Source organism: Sturnus vulgaris, chromosome 12, assembly GCF_052056855.1.
Source record: "Sturnus vulgaris isolate bStuVul1 chromosome 12, bStuVul1.hap1, whole genome shotgun sequence".
NCBI lineage: Eukaryota > Metazoa > Chordata > Aves > Passeriformes > Sturnidae > Sturnus > Sturnus vulgaris.
This window is the reverse complement of record NC_142254.1, coordinates 17337463-17358637: the sequence shown is the minus strand read 5'-3', so window position 1 is coordinate 17358637 and position 21175 is coordinate 17337463. Positions and strand designations below refer to the sequence as shown.

Genomic DNA, 21175 nt, shown 5'->3' with positions numbered 1-21175 from the left:
TCTCTCCTCCCCCAACAATAGGTCAACAGCTCCTGTTGCTTCTCCCCTTGCTGTATTTACAGTCCTCTGCTTGAGACATCAACTTGTCTGCTATAAATAGGATCAGGACAACCCTCAGAGCACTTCCACTCCATATGAGAGATAAACAGCATGACTAACATGATACTGAAACACATTTCCCATCAACCATATCACGCACTTAACAATAAAAGGCGAATAAAAGCAACAAAAGAAAAGAGTATCCTTAAGCACAGCCAAAGTAAGGACTTTTTGTCCTTACTTTGTAAGGACAAAAGTAAGGACTTCTTAAATCCTAGAAAAGATTACAGGGAGGTAAATTAGTACATCAGAACAGGAAAAGCAAGTCCTGAAGAATGTCTTTAAGTGGAAGTAGAGGGACATAGCAGCTTAAACTTAGGCAGAATTCTTGAATCTTTAGACAAGTATTTGGAAATACTACTAGTGAAGAACTGAGAAGTCCAGAATGTGGTTATTAGTTACAAATAAAGTATTAGCCAAACAATCCTCTATCAGTGCCCACTGGAAAACAGAGTTAGCAAAGAGGATAAGAAGAGTTTAGGGAATGGCAGCTCAGATTTCACACATCCTCACTAGTGGATTCACAGCTCTGAAAAGAACAGCCTGATATCAGAGCTTCTGCTGCTTAACACTGGGATGAACCAGTGTGACCAGATGGAAAATTGTAGTGATATCCACTCTGGCCGACCAAGCACACTTCACTGAGGGGCAGGGTGCAGCACAGACAGTACTCTGCTAGAAAACTCCTGTTAACATCAATTTGCATAAAATGCTAATTCATGTACTATTATTCTCCTGAGAGGTTATGGAACAAGATGCACAGCATCAATAAAATGAACAAACAGCAATATGCAAGAGGGTGAAGGGCCATGTGAGAGCAACATTTAGCAGTATAGAGCAGCTAAAGACAAAAGCTATTGTAAATTTATAGCAGTACATTATCAAAACAAGGGATAAATTTGCAGCAATACCTCTTCTGCTGTTTTCCAAGTGATCTCACGGATACTTTGGTACCATTCAAAGAGTTCTTCTACTTTATCAGTTGCAAACTCAACACACGGATCTTCTGGATTCTTAGGTTCCAGAATGAAGACAAAAGGCTTTTTGTGTTTTCCTTGTGGCATTTTCACTGTTAGGTAATACCATAGCAAGAAATTTATACTGAAATCCAACAGCTCTTTTTCTAAGGTGTCATTGTTGATTTATTGCAGCATTTAGTATTACGAAGTTTCAACATATTAATTCTGCTAGCTATACTAATACAAGGAGATGTTTGAGGGGTTTGTTTTTTTTTTAAATCTCTCCTGCTAAACATAAAAGAGTGTACTCAATAGAGAAAGGTCAGAAGTCCATATATAAGCATCAGAAAATACACACCAACGTTGTACGTGTTGAGCACCAGGATGCCACGACACAGAGAGCCCAGTGGGTTGTCCTCAATGATCTGAAAAACATGAGTTAAATCTGACCCTAAAGCTCTTGAGTGAACATGCACAGAACATTAACAAATAATAAATGTACACCATTAAATCTAATCTTAGCTTTACTGAAAGCATGCTCACTGTAATGTTTGCAAAGCCTGTTTTCATATCTAAAAAACACACAAGGATCTCCTCAGTGAGAGCAGTCAAAACAAGACTACTTTGTAGTAGCTTCTGTCTTGACATAACTGTTCATTTTCAAGTCTGCTTAAGGTTACAATAACCAGGAGAGAGGAAATGTAATACTTGTGGTTTTCTCCAAAGACCTCTGGAAAATCATTGGAAGTGCTTCAGAAGAACAAAAGAATTCAATATTTTATTTTTGAAATTCAAAAATGTCAAAACTTATTACTCGTCTGTTCTGTCTTCTTTTGTTCAAGAGCTCTTTGTCCAAGACATGGGACCAGATTTTTAATATTCTTTTGACAAACAGGATTGGTATATGCATAAAAACATGATAATGGAGAGTAAAATGACTAGTAAGGTGTGTTTGGACATATAATTTTCCTATTTGCAAATATTAAGATAGTGATTATACAGGAAAACTGAAAAATTTCAGGCATGTTATTGTTTAGCCAAACTATGAAAAATCTAAGCTGTTTATGATTATGTTTAGCAGAAAATTACCAGAATCCTCTTAAACCTCACTAATTCAGCTATCATAAAATCATAGATATGTGGGGGGTCCCTTCCAACTCAAGATATTCTGTCTCCTTAAACAGCTTTCAGCAAGGGATGTCCTGACAAAAATATTCAGCAGCAGAGAACGATGAAGAATGCATTCATTCCTCTGTTCTGCTCTCTCAAACACAGCACGTGGAATTGTGAGTGTATAAACCAGACTTCCAGTAGGTAGCCAAGGAAATGTAGCAGACAAACTATAACCCTCACCTGATTTTCAAGCTCAGCAGAGTTATCAGATGACAGATCTTCAACATAATTAGATGGAAAATAATGTTGGACTTTCTCTCCATAATCGCCCTTCCACCTGAATTTAAACAAAAAAGTAGAGAGAATGAAAAACAAAGTTAAAGAGCTTCAAAAGGCCATTAATGAAGCAATAATCCCCAAGAAATTGGTCATTAATACCCCATACTAGATTGCCTAGCTGGCTATCACCAAAAATATAAATGATGAAGTAGCTAAGAGCTCTAACAAAGTGATCATTAACTGTAGTAACAGATGATTTCAGAGGGATTACAGTTACTGTAAACTGCAATTAATGACTTAAGAGGCTTTTTCCCCCTCCAGTACTAAAAATACTATTATGTGGTTGATTACCCTGTAGAAACTACAGGGAAACATTAGAATCCCAAGCTTTCCAAGCAATTTACAAGCCAGCTAAAAAAGAAAACCTGTTATGAAAGGAGACTGTACAGAGCACTAAAAAAGGTGGGTTTGATTCCTGACAAATGCTTAGCAGAGCAAGGACAGAAGTAGAGCAATGATTGCAATGACTTCCCAGAACACACCAATGTTCAGGAAGGATGGATGTAGTACAGGAAAAATATGGGGTATACCAGGCTCTGGAGGTTCTGCAGGCTAAGGTTATTGCTGTGGGATAGAAAAATGAAAGATGTGAAAGGAGAATTGAAGATGAGGGGACTTTTTGTTTGGGACTTTTTTTAATACACTGGCATAAAGATTTATAAGGGCACAGTTAATAAGCAGCAATCAGCCAACAGGCAGTTTTTAAAAACTACTCCTCAAAGCTCATTTTTCCCTTCATCTAGTAAGTCACCAGAAGTTCTCCCAGGCGGAATCTTTGTCCTTACCAGCCTCCAGTTTCCTTTGTGACATTATGAATTAAAGCTCCTCGAGAGAAGCTCAATTCATCACTCCTTTTGGCTTTGTAGTCATACAAGGCTTTCACTGTTCTCTGAGGCTTTAAGAGAAACAGAGCAAAGGGGTCATCTGGGGGGACAGGTCATAAAATAATCAATAATGCAATCTTAAAACAAAAAAAATATGGAGGATTAGATTTTTTGTTGTTGTTGTTTTCGTTATGAAGTTTAGAAAACAAAATACTGAAGTTCCAGAGTGACATCTATTGGTGGAAATAAGTGATGCTACTTTGGTATTTCTCAAGTATCAGCTCGGGGAAAAAACGGAAAAAGAAAAACGAAAATCTTTTTTGGGTGCTGCAACATAATTAAGGTAGAAAATATAAAACCAAAAAATAGATTAAAAAAAAGGTGAAAAATAAATCCTCTATTTTTATAGCACATATTCATAATCATTTGGAGCTTTTAGGTGCCTACAAAACCTCCAATTCAAAACCACATCAGCTATCCTGCTGGTCACATTTCCTTTGGGAAGACATGCAGTTTTAGCAGGATGAGCTAAACCTTTATCTTGAATTTATTACTACCCCAAATGCTTCAGCAGCAATACAAATTCACTGGCCAAAAAGACTAAAAAGAATTACAGTCTCAAAATTTACAAGCAGGTGATTTTAATGAGAATTTACAAGTAGGTAGGCACTAGCAAGAATTACAGACAAGTAATGTTTGCTGGAACACTTATTTTTAAAACAGTATATCAAGGATAAAAACCCTAACAACTCATTAATAGAAAAAAGGCACCAAATTTTTATAGAAAGCACGTGAATAAACTGCAATTACTTGTGCATGCAGAACATGTTTGCTAAAGGAACAAGAGTGAATAGATACCCACACATGCAGAAATTTTCATGTTGTGCTTTCTTTCCATGAAGATGTGGCCTTTTCAAATTGAACCCTCTCACAGGTATTTAATTTGGGGGCCCACCAAACCAAATCACCTCCACAGACTACGAGCAGAAAATGCCCAAATTCCCAGTCTGAAACAATCACTACAGGATTTGTGCACAAGAAATGTGCAGGTACAAATTTTAAAAAGAAGCTAGAAAAAAGTCACACCCTTTACATTTCTGTTGTCCAGTTCCTCCTAACCCAAGCAGCCTGATGCTTTCAATTCTTTTTATTATTGCCAACAGGAAACCAACAACTCTAATTTTCAGAAGTCTACAGTAAGTGTGAATATCTCTCTTAAAGCATACCACTGTGGGGGTGATTTCACTGGGCTCCACATACATCTTGACTTCATAGAGGGAATTAATATCTTTTTCCTAAAAACAGGAAAGAAAAAATAATCAAGTTTCAGGAATCAAAAAGTTAAAAAATTACTTCATGTTTATAGAACATTTATTTCTGAAACCACCTCTTTGACAGCACATAGGCCAACAGAAGAGAAGGGAAGCCAGACACCTCTGTTTTGCTCACTTCTATATTTGAACATAACTGAAGATGAGTGTGTTATTTAAACTGTCTATGCCTCAGTTTAATGGACAGTAAAACCCAATGAAACAGCAATACCTCATAAAGGTATCTCTTAATCAGTCAAAATGTTTTTTAATTGTGAGTACTCTTCTATGTATAGCCAAAGAAGAAACACCTGCACTTATGATTTCTGTGTTACAGTACTTTAGTACCAGTATTGGTTTCACTATTAGATAATTCTACAACAATATAGAGAGTCATATTTTTCATTTTATCCTCTTCTTATGATTCCATCTGAACCCAGTCCTAAGATAAGAACCTTTGCTATAGGCAACATTATAAACAATCCTGAGGTCTAAAATCTTTTTAGTCCCTTTTAGTCTGCCCAGAAAAAACAAAATCCTCAGGTTTTGATTTCCTCAGACTTGCCAGATGTAGTTTCCTGCAGTTTCTAAAAGACATATACTTGAAAAGTGAAGACAGCACCTCAGGCCTTCCAAAGCAAAGCTCCCTCAAAATGAAACTCATCCATCCAGAAAGTGGCCCTTTATCCTCAGCTAATTATCCAGGCTCCTAGTTTAGTCAATGGCTGGAGACAAGTCTCCCGGAGAAATTTCCTCATGGTTTTCTCAGAGTGAGCTGTCAGAGGTACCTTTTACCACAGAAGGCAGTGAGACACCATCCCTGAAATATCCAGAGTGAGAGGCAAAGCAGAATATTTCATTTTTTCTGAAGCACTTGGGAATTGGCATCTGCGCGATCATTTTAAGATCAATGCCCACTTCAGCAATAGAAGACAGAGCCAACTGTAGGCAAGGCTATTATCAAAAACTCATTTTAGTAGGGCAATGACTCCGAGTACAGAGTGGGGCTTCTCTAATCAAATCATGGGGAAGGCAAGAGTTGGCTTTTAATAAAAGACGAAGCTGTTTTTCACACCTTTGTGAGAGAAGTCAGTATAGTCATCTCAATTTCATAGAAAGTGACCTGCTTCACCTCACCCAGAGATCCTGTACCAGAGCCAGAGCCCATCCCAGTCCATCCCAGTCCGTCCCAGTACCGTGCTGTAGCGCTCCAGCAGCTCCTCTGTCACAGGGTAGCGCAGTTTCATCTTCCTGTACAGCGGGTGCTTCTCGTAGTAGGTGACCAGCTCCACCAAGCTCTCAAAGTAGGCCGAGGTTCCCAGCACGAAGTGCCGCCCCTCCTGCTGGATTCGGAAGTGCTTCACCTTCCCCTCCGCTCTGCAGAACAAGGGCACGGCTGGGAAAGGTGCCAGTGCTCACAGGGAGAGCACCAGGGCTCTGAACTGCTGCTTCGTGCACCTTCCTCACGTGAAATGACTTCTCTCTCTAACAAAGCCTCTTTTATTCAGTTATTATGAGTATTATAATCATTTTGATAGCTACAGAAATCAGTTTTTAAAGAAATAGAAAATCTCTCGTGTTTGAACACAAGGTTTGTGTTTGCATTGATAAATGCAGTAAAACCATCCATTGACAACCACCCCATGCAAAAAGACCCCTACACCCTTTTCAAGCTGCTGAAGTTTTGGTACTCTTGTTTTCCCTGGTGTGAAATGGTTTTATTGAGACGCTGCAACTACCACCTTGGTAGCAGCAGAAAACTTCACCACAAAGTACTAGGAGACTGGAGAATTTTGGACATCTTCAATACACAACAAGGCATGTAAGTAAGTAACTTTATTTGTTGCTAAACTATGCATTTTCAGAGAAACACAATTTGATCTGAAGGCATGATGCAGAACACTATAATTCTATATATTTCATTAATGATTTTACAATAACCACAAAACTGTTCAAAACTATTTCCCCTGGCGAGAGGAGCCAACAATTTCACTGATATTCCAGTTTTATGACAGGTCAGGATTTCTAGGGGATAAGGATTTAGGATCATTGATGAACCTGCACCTGCACTGCAGTTTTGAAGGAAACTTTAGCAAGGAGTGTCAGGGAAGGAAAGAAGGGCTACCCATAGTTCTGTATGGCAAGAAAGGACAGCTGGTGCTCAGACAATCTTTATAAAAGCATAAAGGTTCAGGCAAGTCACAAATTACCTCTTGCACACACTCTCATACATGGACCTGCTGCACAAATCAACCACACTAATTATTCAAAGTCTGAAAGCAAGAATAGCATGACTCTAAAAAGATCATTATTTTTTAAAAAAGAAAAACCAGAATATTGTTGGGCTACTAGGTAAGGTAGTCCTATCTGTCTTTTCTCACCTGAAAGTCATGGCAAAGGAATCAGGTTCATCTCTCTTCCTAATGAGAAAGGCTCCATCCCGAGGAATTCGCATGAGCATGTCTTCTGCCTCACCCCGACTCAAGTTGTTATAGTACCAGCTGCAACAGTGAAAAACCACAATGGGCAAAGCATTACAAGGCTTGTCAAAAGTCATTTTTGGAGAATAACAGACAGCGTTATTAACAACAGACTTTCAAGCATTCTAAGAAAAATTATGCATTAGATTTTCCCCACCTTGGCACCTATGACAGCAGTTTATTACAAAACATTGTAAGACAGCAGTTTATTTTGGATTAAAGCATCAAGAATATATCAGAACACCTTCTCTGTCTGAAACCATAAAACATAAATCTGCATTTGTTCCTGAAACAAAGGCACTGCATCTTGCTTTTAGTCTGCCATTTGGTTTTCAGTATTTATTCCATTTTGACACAGTAGATTTAAGATAAAGCCTAAACACAGACAAAAGAAAGACATGAGGGATTTGAATTTTTATTCAGAGCTTGATTTTATCCTTCACCATAGGGATGGACCTGTCTTGGATCCAATGTGTCTTCAGTGAAGCTTTGGCCACTTATAATGGCAGTGTATGCAGTGCAGCTTATGCAGAAAGGCAGGAAAGTCTAACCCTTAAGTTCTCCTCCCCCTCTCACTGGCTTCCAAAGTTATCTGTGGATGGTCAGTGACTCCCAGGTCCCAGGGAAGGCAAAAAAAAAAAAAATTAAAATCATATATTGCAAAGAAAACCGAACAAAGGGCAGCAGTAACAATGTTGTGCCAAAAAACAAGAGCAAGTTCTGTCCAGGATCTGTGGCAGACAAATACCAGCTAGAAATAAACACCGTGCTTAGCTCCTGTCTCAAATGGTGAAGTCAGCCTAACCAGCTCTGACAGGGTGAGGCAGAGGGCGGGGTTAGGCAAATAGAGCTGTTTGGGCTCACTGCCCCAGTAACACAGCTTCCAGATGGCACAGACCATGACCACTTAGTTGGCAAACCACAGCCAACTACTAAACATCCAACCCAACCCACTGGGTGTTGTAAAACACTGCACAGACAAAAGAACTGGCACATTTCCACAGCATTGCAGCTCTCATTGCTTTTCCAGTTGCTTCTAGGAAATTGCTTTCCCAGTGACCACTCTTTGTTGTACCAGGTTCTCACAAAGTCACTGTTCTCCCTCAGCATCTTTCAGGAAGCCTATTCCTCAAACTTCCATGGACAAGCAACACTGCAGTGTGCTCCTGAATCCAGGGGAATTTTCTCTGCAAAAAGCCCACCTAAAGCAAGGCAAGGACACTGCCATGGGAGCAGTGCTTGGCTTCTGTACGTACTCTTTGGTCTCGTGAGGGCTGGGGTTGGGCACAGCATCAGTGAGGCGCAGCTCGAACTCAGCACATCGCAGGTGAGCCTCCTTGTAGTGTTGGATGAGATCATAGATGCTGTCAAAGGTGAGGTTGTCTGTCAGGTAATATTTCACAGCGTCCCCATCACTGGTGGAACGGATCCGGCAGTGCTGGACTCTGCCTGACCTCCTGAAGGAGTAGAGGGGGCATAAAGGAAATGCAAGGTTTGTAACAGATTTTCTCCTTTCAAAAAATTTCCCCCCTCCATTCCTGGTCAACTACTTGGGGAGCTTGTAAAGATGCAAGAAATCTGTGTCATCTCGTAAAACAGCCAAAGTAACAAGCAACAAACATTCTGACAAAGGAGATTACAAGACCAAAAATAGTAATTTTTAACTGACAGTAGTTTAAAATCTGGCATAAACTTATTCTGCAAAATTTGCTCTGACAGCTCTCTGGTCAGAAATCCATGTGACACTATTCCTCGTAATGTTCCAACCAGAAGACAAAAGGAAACACCAAACTCAGACAAACAAATCCCCCATTAAATTTGTATGAAAATGACCATACCAGAACGACAAGGTGTAATCATCAGGGAAAGCTTCACTTTCCCTAACCAGGAAAGTCCCATCCTTGCCACCCATTTCAGCACAGTATTCCTGGAGCAGTTTCTCAGCAGTTGTTCTTCCTCCTTTCATTTTCCCATGGAACCATTTCTCTTTTAAGTGCAGTTCAGTTCGTTTCACCTCCTAGACCAGAAAATAAGATTTTTTAATAGCGCATTTCTAATTTTATGACTTTGAAACTAAGTACTTGTTATTGGTGATACATAACAATCTTATTTCAGGATTTCAGCTCTTCCTAGGCCTGAGCTCTCCAGCCAATCACCTTTATAATTACCCTGCTTTACCATCCACAACAGCCAAGTAACACTTTAGTAACACAATACACATTAGTTCATTCTGCTTAGTTTGAGAATTGCAGTAATATTTAAAAGACTTAGTGCCCAAATCAACATCAGCATAGATGTACTGAAGTTATATTTCATTGTCCTTGTACTCCTCCTTGCAACTTCCACAAACCAAGGGAAAAAGTTATTTTATTAAAAATAAGGTTAACTAGAGTTGACCTTGGCAAAGACCCTTTTACAGTTTTTTTTATCCCCACACTTGTTATCTGATACAGAACCCCTACAATTTCATCAGCATAAAAATACACATCTGTAAACACTGAAATAATCTGAAATAATAAAAAGAACCTGCTTAAACAATAAAACACAGCCATCACCTTTGATGAATCTTCATCAGCACTTTGTTCTATATCATCACTGAATGAAAGCTTTTCATCAGCAATAGCGCAGTAGTGCCGAGTCCATTTCTGAAAGTTGGGAGATATTAAAATCATTAACAGAGAGAAACTCACTAACCACTCTCAAGCACAATCCCAAAACAGGGTGCAACAATAAAAAAAATAACTTTCTTCTCCTCATCCACACCTGTTCAACTCACAGTATTACTTAGAGAAATTAATTAAGAAAATTCATGTAAATTTTCCATATAACAGAACTGATTAGACTGTAGCAATGTCATAGAAATAATACCTGTTCTATTGCGTCCCACATGTAAAGTTCTCCTTGTTGCTTCTTTTCTTCTTTCTTTTCTTCCAAGTTCACATCAATGTCTCCCTTTGGCCCCAGTTTTTTGTGCTTAAAAACCAGAAAAAAAAATAAACATTCACCCACTCAGAGAGAATCACACATAAAATTGGTCATAATGTTTCAGCACACTCAATGTTACTAGAAGTACCTCCCTCCATTGCACAGCCACCTTTTGTCATTATCATAACAACAGCTGTTCTATAAGGAACAACAGGCCTGGAACTTCTTTCTTTTAAATCTGGATCCCATAATAAAGGTTAAAAAGTAGTAGAGGTATCGTTGAAGCAGTGAAGAAACAAGTAGTTTGATAAGATCTCACGATTTTATGAAGAACAGAAAACAAGAAGTGACATATACATAGAAATAAGGATAAACAAGAATCATTCTGCAGAAAGTAGTACATAAGGAACAAAATTCAAAACAAAAGGAAAAGATAAGGAATTAAAATGAATGAGGAATTCACCCTTTTATGAGAAAAATGAGTACAAGGGAAATGCCTTATGAAAAAATGGGTCAAGTTCTACGTTTTTTAGAGTGTTCACAAAAGTGTCTCAAGGGGCCACAGACAATATCACAATTACTTAACTGCAGTTAATGATGGGATTAATCCTCTCATATCAGACCTCAACCACATTCAGTTCTGCACAGCCTACTCTTAGCTCATTTCAGTTTGACAGGCCTAGCTGAAAAATCTCACAGGCCAGTGAAGTAGGTGTTGCCTCTGACTGTTTACTGACAACATTTTCCAAACAAAAGCCAAAAAACACAACCAGCTCACTGGCAGGTGCTGATCTATTTAAAGACTTGTCAATGCTCTTTTAGACAGCACAGAGTGATATGGATGTTCTCTTGTGCACACTCGTAATAGTCTGTAATTCCCTTCAAATCAGATCTGCCACATTATTAATCATGTGCCTGTGCAAGTCCCCTCTCTGCTCTGCATGGAAACAACAGACATTCTGGAGAGAACAAAAGAAAAAAAAAAATCCCCAAAAACTTAAGAACAAAAGTTTTCTACCTTATAGTGGAAAACTATAGTGGGGTTCTGTTATTTCCAATCTTGCATTCAAGAGCATAATCTTATATCTATCTACCCTTATTTCTTCCATTCAGATGTCTAATACAAGACTTGTCTGTTACAAGAGCAAGAAAACAGAAGCATGGACAAAAGTAATTCTTATTTTACTACAGGGATCACGAGCAGCCCTGAGATTCTTCACCAAATTTTGCTGTTTGAAAAATTCTACCACAGTTTCAGTCTGAGAAATCTTCTTTTGGTTATGTTGTTGTGCACAGCAGAGCTCATAAACTCCTGCACTGCCCACAAGGTCTGACACTAACAGGGACTACCTTCTCAGAGCAGTGCCTCAGTGTTTCACTGAACTGCATATTTAAATCACACTGAGATAGCAAACACTCATCAATTTGTGAAATCCTCACAATTTCAGTGTGCAGCCACAAGAACTTTGGGTTTCACTTGAATGAAAGGCAGTCTTTAAAGAAAAAAATAATAATACTGATCTATCTTCCTATTCAAGAACATACTTCTACCAATTTTAAGCAAACCACATAGTGTAAAACATCTGTGATGAACATCTGCAGCAGTGAACCCTTGTTGAAATTTAGCAGTGATTTAGCAGTGACATTTCAGGAGTTGGAAGACTTTTAGAAAAAAGCTGACATTTGATCTGGCACTTGAACTGCCAACACTTACTGCAAAGGAAACCAAGAGCAAGCACTTGAGTACAGAGTTTTACAGAACACTGTACATTACTGCCAAATGTAACCAGCAAACACTTCAAGCAAGGGGTTTCTTGAAACTAACCTGTGAAGTCAGGAACAGCATTTCAGGCTCCTGCCTTTGTTCTCCTATTTTATCTCCCAGCACACAAAGCAAGCCTACCTTGATGATAATTTTTTCTTTCAGCTGAGTTGGTGATGGGAGCTGATCTGCACTGGCTTCAACAGGCTTCATCAAAAGCTGATCCCCAAACACCTCCTTGAACACTTTGGCCATGTGTCGCTGCTGCTCCACACTGCAGTGCTCTTCAATTGACAGAATGACTGGGTATCTTTGGTGGACAAAACCAAGGGGAATGAAGACAATTTCTTTTTGCTACAGCTGGCAAGGCAAGGAAGACAACACCCTTCCTCAGCCCCCAGATGAGAGAAAATATTTAAAGGAAACAAGAAGACAAAAGGAAGATATAGACACAACAAATAATAACAGATGTGCAATCATAGAATTGCCAAGGTCAGAAGGGACCTGTGAAGGTCATCTAATCCAAACCCCTTCTTTGGGAAGGCCCAATTCCTAGGTTAGATCAGGTTGTTCAGAACTCTAAGATTTGAATATCTGTAAGTACAAAGCTAGCCTCCAAGCTCTTTGGGCACAGTTTCACTGCTAAAGCACCATTATGTGAAAATTTGTTTCTCCTCTCCACAAAATCATATCTGTTTTCCTTCAAATGTGCTCTGAGAAGAGTCTGAAGCCATAATGCATCCCATATTATGGCTGTCACTAACACAAAATTCCTGTGCAGACACTGATCCACATGGGAAAATATTGTGTCCAAGTGGTAACATGGAAAACAGGACAATGACAGCTTGATTTCTTCCCCAGTTATTGGGTAATATTTTTCATGACAAGGATGTCTCAGCACCAGTTAAAGGGCAGAGATGCAGATCTCAACTGATGTTACCAGCTCAGGAGACATACTTTGAGTTCTGTATCTTCTCAGCTAAGACCTTCCCTACAACTGAAACACCACGTGACATGACAGATGTATTATTTGTCAATTGCACTATTTTGTTAATTTTTTAAAAGATTTAAGGCACAGTATTAAAAATCTGAAGGTTCACTTTCAACTTAATTAAAGAAGATCTAAGAAAGGAGCTGGAAACCATTTTGGGGTACTCACTATCTTCCTTAGCAACAAATGGTCATGCACTGGGACTCTTCCTCAAAAAGTATCTATTAAAGACCCACATTTGGCAATAATGAATGCTACTGGAATCCATTATTCTCTGATTACTTTTTGCTCTAGATTACAGAGAAATTAAGTTCAGAAAGGTCTAAGCATATGAAAACAGGCTGAAGGAAAATAAAGCTTACTCAGATGTGACAAAGGCATGGTCTTTGATTGCCTGCACTACATCATCAAATTTGATCTTTGTTGTCCGTGTCCATCCATGGTAAATGATGGGTTTTCCATCAGGACCATCCCAGCAATCCACTAGGAAACACAAGCAGTGGAAAAAGTAAGAGACCAGGCAGCTCCTTAAACGACTCTAGTAAGAAGAATACATCCAAAACTTCAGTGTTCTATATACTGATTCATAGACCTTAATGATCTAATAAAACATTTTATCAGATTAATTCATATCTCTCACAGAGGAAACTGAGTTTACTTAAGTAAGGGCAACACAAATAAAATACATTACAAAATGTTCCTAAAACATTATTATATGGGAATCTGGAAATAAGAGATTCAGGCAACTATAGTGTCTATCTACTAGTTTACAGTAATTTTCCAGTGATAAATATATTTCAACAAGTGACAAGCTGAGAGCTTCTGTCTTTTGTTGATTTCAACCGTGAAACTCTAATTTGAGATACATTTTGCCTTAGTCAAATAAACAACATGAAATTAAAGTGAAAATTCTGAATAAGGAACACAAGCACAAAGCTGAAGACACATACACAGTTTCTGGGGAACAAAGATATTAAATGATTTACAAGCAAGTTAAACAGGATAACAAAAGGTGCCAGATGACAAAAATCTCTGTGCCCTAGGCTTGTCTGTATTACCATGAAGGTAATTAAACTATCTATTTTACACAAATACTTCAGCTTAAATGCTAAGCTTTCATATAGATTCAGGATTCAACTTGTGGTGTAAAGTGAGAGAAGATTAAGGAAGACTCTCTGAAAACTGCCTGGGAACAAGAATCAGAGGAAGTGAATGAGGCATTGGTGAGATGTAAGAAAAACAATTTAAGGAATCAGTGATTTTTATATGACTAACTTCAAATTCAGAAAACAAACAGTTCTTGATTTCAGTTCTTTTTTCTTTCTTGGTAAACAGGGGAAACTACTTGTACAGAAAACATGTTACAAACCACTCCACAAGCTCTTTACTCACACTCAATACATCGACATCCCATCCTGAGGCACCTGATGTAAGCTTCTGTGGAGGATTCACTGCGAAGCTGGTCTCCTGTCAGGTATCTAAGGAATAAAGGGAAATGTTAAAAAAGACAGGCAGTCAATTTCAACCAGCTCTCATTCACTCACTGGGTAACATTTTGCCTCCTGTCATGGACAATGTATGTTGATTTTTTTTTTTTTATTGTTGTTGTTTTGTATTTTTTTTTTAATTCTGATGAAAGAACCAGACTTTGCTGAACCTGATGCTATCAGGTTTTTGAATGGACCAAATTATAGGAGGTTAAAGGCTTAATTTAAACAGCAACTAACTCTGACATCTTCTAGAGAGCAAATCATGAGCTTTGAAACCCACCTAAACCTCATCATGCTCAGGCATGAGCATGTGGGAGGGATGTGGAAGGTATTTAGAGTGACATCACACCTTATACTTCAAAATACACCTGTATGCTATATTCATATCCACTTTATTGCACTCCCTGCGTTATTTTATTTGTTCATCTCTCCTCCCTCTCTTTATATGTTTTTTCCACTACAATGCCAGATGAGCAAATCCCCTTCATTTGAAGACAGTTCAAACTCATCATCACATACTTTGTATAACTAATGAATTCTGACATGAGCTCAGTTAGGCTGTTGGTGCTTGAAAAAAAAAAGAAGTCACTTCAGTAACTTAAATTTTTGTAAGGAGAGAGGCTTTCAGAACAGTTTCAACTCAGTACTTTTTATTTTTTACCAGGACTTGGGTTTTCTGGCAGCTGGGCTGAGTTATATCTCAAAATCTGTAAGACCTTACGAGAAGGGGAAAAAAGAGTCCCAGAAACCCCATTTGCCACATTTATACCACACTGTAAGAAGGTTTTTGTCACATTGCTACATTTATTTCAACTGGGATAAACAACGGGACTTTTGTGTTAACAACTTACGTGTTATGAGAGGAAGAAATCCAGTAATGGGACAAAGGATTATTCATGTCCTGCACATCTATTGAATCATATTTCTCATCCCAAATACTATTTTCTTTTGCAAATAGGTAAGCGAGGAACTACAATACAAAGAGAGAGACTGAATTGAAACATTTTTACCCTATGAGAACAAAAGAAACCCAGCAATGCAGAAAGAGGGCCCTAGAGGTCCTGCCACCCAGTGAAAATTCTGTGAAAGAAGTCTATGGGAACAATTACAAAGTACCATTATCTCACCTCATCAACAAAGAGGAAAGGTTCAGCAGTTTCTCTCATAGTGTCATCAATAAACTTTGTCATTCGTTCTCGGACTTTACTGAGATCCTGTGCCCAAGATTCCTTCAAATAATTGCAATACAGTAAAAGAAAATTTTAGGAGTAGTGATAGTACAAAAATCAAACAAGGAACATAGAGCTCTACAGAGAGGTACACACTATGTAGGTACAAATGGGCATTGACAGGGAGAAAAAAGCTGGCCTCCTTGGACATGCCTTAACTATAATCTCTCTCATTTCTAAGTGTAATCTGAACATCCTTTGAAAACAGTGAAACTGGGAGAAAAAGAAAGTAAGCAAGCTTACACAGGAAGTGTAGGTCTCACTTTTAAATCACAATTGCAAATCTGGAGCTCAGCAGTGCCTAGCAAATATTGCACATGGAGTCTCTGCTAAATAACATTTTAGAAACCCATGAAGACACAGTTCCAATCCCTGCCTTCATCCTTATGTGCTTGCTGGCACGGGACATCTAACTGGCTCCATTCAATAGGAAATTACCTCTGTCTGGAATGCAGGCAGAAATGTGAGAGCTGCAAAAATGAGGCCGTGGCCAAGGCATTACCCCAATGCCCCTCTGGTGACAGCAGTGACCATTCATCTCTGCCTGCACACAGCATTTATTTCTAACCTTGTCTGTTTATCTACATGACTAAGTGGAAGCTGGTTACTTTGTCCTCCCTCTTGTCCTCTGGTGCACCTTCAGAGGCTTTACATAGATGAAAAATAATAGTTCTTTTGGACTTCATGGCAACAAAGAAGAAATCTTTCCAAGCCCCAGTATTACAGTGGCATCAATCATATTCTGTGACTCTTCACATTTCTTTTTAATGAGCACAGCATTCTGTGATACAACCCCAAGAAAAAGAGTTCATATTTCTGTAACCTTCCCACCTGCTGCTCATGTAGCAGGAATCTCTGGAAGTCATGGAGGTGAACTGCTGAAGCATCTGGTCGGTCAGTATTTCTTTAAAAAAAGAAAAGGAAAGTGAAGCTAAAGAAATAAGAGAAGTTAATCAGATGTTATAGCAGAAGATGACATGGGTTTGTATCTTGGACTTACAGTATAAAGGAGTTGCCACCAGCAAGAGACTTTATCATTTCAATGGGATTTAGCTTAGGCTTGTAATACTGTATTATCCAATTACTGTATTTTGAGCCTCCTGCATTCCTGATGTACTTCTGAGGGGGATTCATTAGGAAAAGCACCAAATCTGTAGTCACTGCTTTGTAGCAAATGAGCTGCATTAACTTGACCAGGGTGTTGGTAAGTTTAGTTGAGGCATATGGAAAAGCTTCTTTTAAATTATCACAGAGCCACACTTCACAAGTAATTCTTTCTTTGTAATATTTAGATGAACTACTGTGATAGACCAAAATCTTCTGGAAAAGGGGGCAAGGTGCAGCTGCACCAAAGAAAAGTGGTATCACTAATTTGCCTTCTGTAAGTCACAAACACAGCAGCATCTGGTACCAGGAAGGTGTTTATAAATCTGTGCTTTTAAGCAGCCTCACAGTTTAATTCATTACATGACCCAGAGCTATGGAAATACTCAGTACCCTCAGAGCAAACTTTTAAAGTTACTTTCTTAATCTGTTAGTGCCATATTCAAAACTAAGATAAACTGGTTTAATCCACAGTCAATGAGTTAGCAATGCCTGGGACATTATTCATGCTGTACACATCAAACTTTGAAGTCCATCAAGTGGAAGATGCAGAAACCATTACTATCAGCATTCAGCTCAGGTCTAATCAAGGCCTGTGCACAACACCACTATCCACACTGGAGCAAAAATTTCTGCATCAAATTGTCCTTCAAAAGCTCTGTTCAGCTCTTTATAAAATCAGAGGACAGGCAACTTCAGTCCATACCATTTTTGCAGTCAGAAAGTACAAAACGATCAACAGGACTTACTTCCAATGTAAGTTCACCTTTTTGAATGCAAAAATATTAATGATTTCTTTTCACTTACTAAAACATCAGAACAAAGAAACAGTGAGGTAATTAAAAAGCAAGCCTGTAACACTACAACCATATGAAAATGCAGAAAAATAATACAAATGAAAAGTCTCACCCAAGGATGAAAACAGAGGAATCCTTTTTGAATTCATCAAGAATCTTAAAACAAACAAAAAACAAACAAAAAAACGAACAAACATAAAAAGGGAAAAAATATAAATAAGAAAAGAATATCCAATTTTCTATTTAAGTCCATCTAGTAATGTCCATTGGTTTGGAAAGGGGAAATAAATGCCTGTCTGCTCTTGAGAAGTTGCATACAAGTTCACAAGACACATTTTTAATTAAATGCATAAGAAAAAACATACTGCCAAGGTTGGAAACTGCACTTCAGGCCTTTCAATGTGAACACAATTCTCAGACAAAATACTTTCTTTGATAAAGCACCTTATACAAACAATCAAATTTTCTGGGGAGCTTTTACTGTTTGATATCCCAGAAAAACTGGAATTAAGTATCATCCATCACATTTATTCCAGTGAATATAAAACCTAAATAGTTTCTAGGTTGGCATAGCATTGTTAGAGATTGCAGGAACCTTATCTAGTGACTCAAAGCATTTGTAAGCAAATTGAGAACTTTCTTTGCAATGATTCACACAGGGCAATAACAGGAACTTAAGGAAGTCAGAGAGGCTCCTTACTGTGAGTTTTACTCTTCAGCTTTCTGCTCAAGCTAATTAACAAGACTTTCATGGCCAAAACTAAAACCTTGTCAGTTAATCTAGGTTTTTTATCACTTCACCATGATTTCAGCATCACTTTTAAACAGCACAAGCTGTATTGCCAGAAAATCAGCACTGACTTTGACTATCGAAGCTTCTAGTTTAGCATCTGCAAAAATTAAAGTTGAATCCACGATAAGCACATAGTCAAGAAAGACATTCATGCAAGTAATTTCAAATTATGTGTTTTCACACAGTTTTAAAGGGTTCCTAACTTTCAGAGTCATTAAAAGTATGCAGTTTCCACCAGCTTCATGAATCTGTACAGCAAATACAAGGAAACTAGTTAGTTGCAGTAGCAACTGCAGTAGCAGTTGCCCACTTAAATTAGCTAAAATGTAATTTCACTGTATTTATGCTTCCAAGGACGTTCTGATGCACATCCTATAATGGACTTGCTGCTTGTAATCTGGAATATGGAATTGTTTCTACCAGTTAAAAAAACAGCCAAACCTAATAAAAAGACTTCAGCATCCTGAACAAGCTCACAAAAAGAATTCCTCCTAAAAACTCCCTAATATCTGTGCCTGTCTCTACTACCAACACCCAAGAAGCAACACAAATGACTTGTTCATCTCCTTAGGCCAATGGCTGATAGTGCCTGTAATCTACACTTTGAGTACAGCACTGCACCCTTCTTCTGGTACAAGAATGAGGAAAAAAGAAAATCAGTAACAAACAAAAAGATAACCAGCTCTCACTACTCTGATGCAGCAGTTGAACAGTATCAAGACCATTTATGGAAAGCTTACCAATTTCTGTTGTTCAAACATGATTTTCTTGTAGAACAAATGAAATTGTTCAAAAGTAAGCTCTTCCTTTTGAGCACCTATTTCCTACAACAGAAAGCAGCACACAGTGAATTCCCTAAACTGCACTTGCACAGTGAACAAGTTATTTTTACTCCAGTTGGCATTCTCTCATGCATTCTGTTCTACTTCAACTTTATTTATTTTTAACCACTTGGATTTTTAAATTTATGCATGTTTTTAAGAAACAAGAAAACAGATGTTGGTTTATGACAGTGCTCCTAGCCCCCATCTTTGGCCTTGCATTTTGCACTCTCACTGCATTTCCATGACCAAGAGAGAAGTAAAGGCTCATTTACTCATTGTTAGCTGGGGCAGCAGAAGCAAGAATGTCTGCTTTAAGGGTTGAGAGTTGGAAAGCAGGAAAGGGTGGAGACATCCAAGGTTCCTGTAGGAATGGAATGACCTTCAAAAGTTATTAATATTGGCATTAGTTGGAGAGAGAAGGTTATTATTTGATCATATTGAAAAAAAATAAGATTAAATTCGTGCAGGAGAAAAAGAAACATAAAATACTTTTCTATGTACTTGTTCAGTACTGAAGCTCAAAACCCAATGTTGGCTTTGATCAACCACACAATGAAAAGAAGGAACATTTTTATCTCTATTTTCTTATACCCTCAGATACAGACAAAGCCAAGCTGACAAATTAATCAATATAATTTATGTATGTAACTGTACATGATATGAATCAAAAAAAAAAGGAAATGTCCTAAAAAGAAACATCAACACTTATCAGATAATACCAAACACATTTAAGTAATCGGGCAATTACCGCAAATTTATCCTTCAAGTACTTCATGCTGCTCACTTTGAAGTTTGCTTGGGGAAGTACAGTTTTCAGCTCTCTAAGACTGATACTAGGGGGAAAAAAAAAGGAGAAAAAAAATTATAGCAAAATCACCACAGTTGTGTTGTGTCTAGTCAGCTACTCATGTATTTTCTATCAACACAAAAATGTGACTACTGAAACGTTTTGGGTAGAGCTTATCTCACATATCCAAACTTAACACCTAAGTGGAAGCAAGCTAGACATGGAGAAACAGGCATTTCAATTAATTTGGAATTAAAAGAACCATATTGCAAAGATATGCATTTCTCTCTCAGCAATTAATCAGATCTAAACGATGAGCTCAAATGCAGATGTTTATACATGGTCAGATGAACTGCAGCCTTTCTTCCACTGGAACTGGATTTCAGACACAGGAAACATCATGCAAAGGCTGTATCAAACAGATGAGCACAAGCAGAAAATAAAAAGCCCCAGTTTTCAATACCATTTTAACCTTTTTCTCCAGATGTCATTCAGTCTGGAAATACTGATTTGCAGCAGCAAGACTCTTCCCTCTGCAACATCTGAACATGTCCTCTCCCAACCAAGTCTTCTCTTCCAGTTCCATTTACACAGACCTGCTGATTCTTTTCACAGAGTTTCAGAATGCCCAGTGATATCCCAGCAACACTTCAAAAACCAAAATTTTCTAGATAACAGCAAGGCAGCAAGTCAAGAGAGCACAGGTACAAGACCTGTGGGTCCTATTGCTGAAGCCCACAAAATATTAAAGCAATACCAACAGTACCCAACAAAACAAGACTGAAGGGCTCTGCCTTGACCTACAGGACAATTCAGAAGCCATTAAACCTCTGCAAACACAGGGTCAGACCAGAGTTACTTGAACACAACAAAACCAATTAGCACCTAGACGAAAGTAACACTTCCATTCTAGCAGCTACCCCATGAGATATTCTCATCTCCATTGTGCAAGAGGGAAAGAGGCAAAGCAAGAAGGAACTAAGCCAAAATCCATGCCCAAGCCAGATTAGAACTCAGGAAATTCCTGGCTTTCCGCCTCGTCGCCAGACCTCTGGAAAAAAACACCATTAGAAGCAAGAACGAGCACTCCATTGGTACACTAAACACCAAGCACAAGCAATTTCCTCTGGCCAGACAAGTGCAAGAGAAAACAAAGAGCTGGGACCTCATTACCACTGGAAAAAACTCAACCTGTGGAACAGGACTTGCCTAGTAGCCTAACCTTCACAATTAACCTCCCTAAAAACCACAGTTCTGAACACAACAGACTTCAGTCCAAACTCCTTTCCTGAATTTTTCTAAAAGCATGAATCCATCTAGGAAGAGAAGGAAAAACTATCCTCTCCACA

General features: G+C 38.4%; 1 protein-coding gene across 4 annotated transcripts in view; it reads right to left on the bottom strand.

Moving 5' to 3' along the window:
• PLCG2 (phospholipase C gamma 2) overlaps window positions 1–21175 on the bottom strand; it is a 79840-nt gene that overhangs the window by 13886 nt on the left and 44779 nt on the right. For all 4 annotated transcript variants that reach the window (XM_088172073.1, XM_088172071.1, XM_088172075.1 and 1 more), the window contains 20 exons: window positions 19788–19872; window positions 18956–19039; window positions 17535–17578; window positions 16353–16425; window positions 15420–15521; window positions 15144–15262; window positions 14195–14280; window positions 13165–13285; window positions 11953–12121; window positions 9993–10097; window positions 9680–9769; window positions 8963–9141; window positions 8381–8581; window positions 7026–7145; window positions 5841–6021; window positions 4561–4629; window positions 3296–3405; window positions 2412–2508; window positions 1417–1483; window positions 1011–1168 (listed from right to left, as the gene is read on the bottom strand). In XM_088172073.1, coding sequence (XP_088028199.1) covers window positions 1011–1168; window positions 1417–1483; window positions 2412–2508; window positions 3296–3405; window positions 4561–4629; window positions 5841–6021; window positions 7026–7145; window positions 8381–8581; window positions 8963–9141; window positions 9680–9769; window positions 9993–10097; window positions 11953–12121; window positions 13165–13285; window positions 14195–14280; window positions 15144–15262; window positions 15420–15521; window positions 16353–16425; window positions 17535–17578; window positions 18956–19039; window positions 19788–19872 — 2260 coding nt within the window. The remainder of the gene's footprint in view (window positions 1–1010; window positions 1169–1416; window positions 1484–2411; window positions 2509–3295; window positions 3406–4560; window positions 4630–5840; window positions 6022–7025; window positions 7146–8380; window positions 8582–8962; window positions 9142–9679; window positions 9770–9992; window positions 10098–11952; window positions 12122–13164; window positions 13286–14194; window positions 14281–15143; window positions 15263–15419; window positions 15522–16352; window positions 16426–17534; window positions 17579–18955; window positions 19040–19787; window positions 19873–21175) is intronic.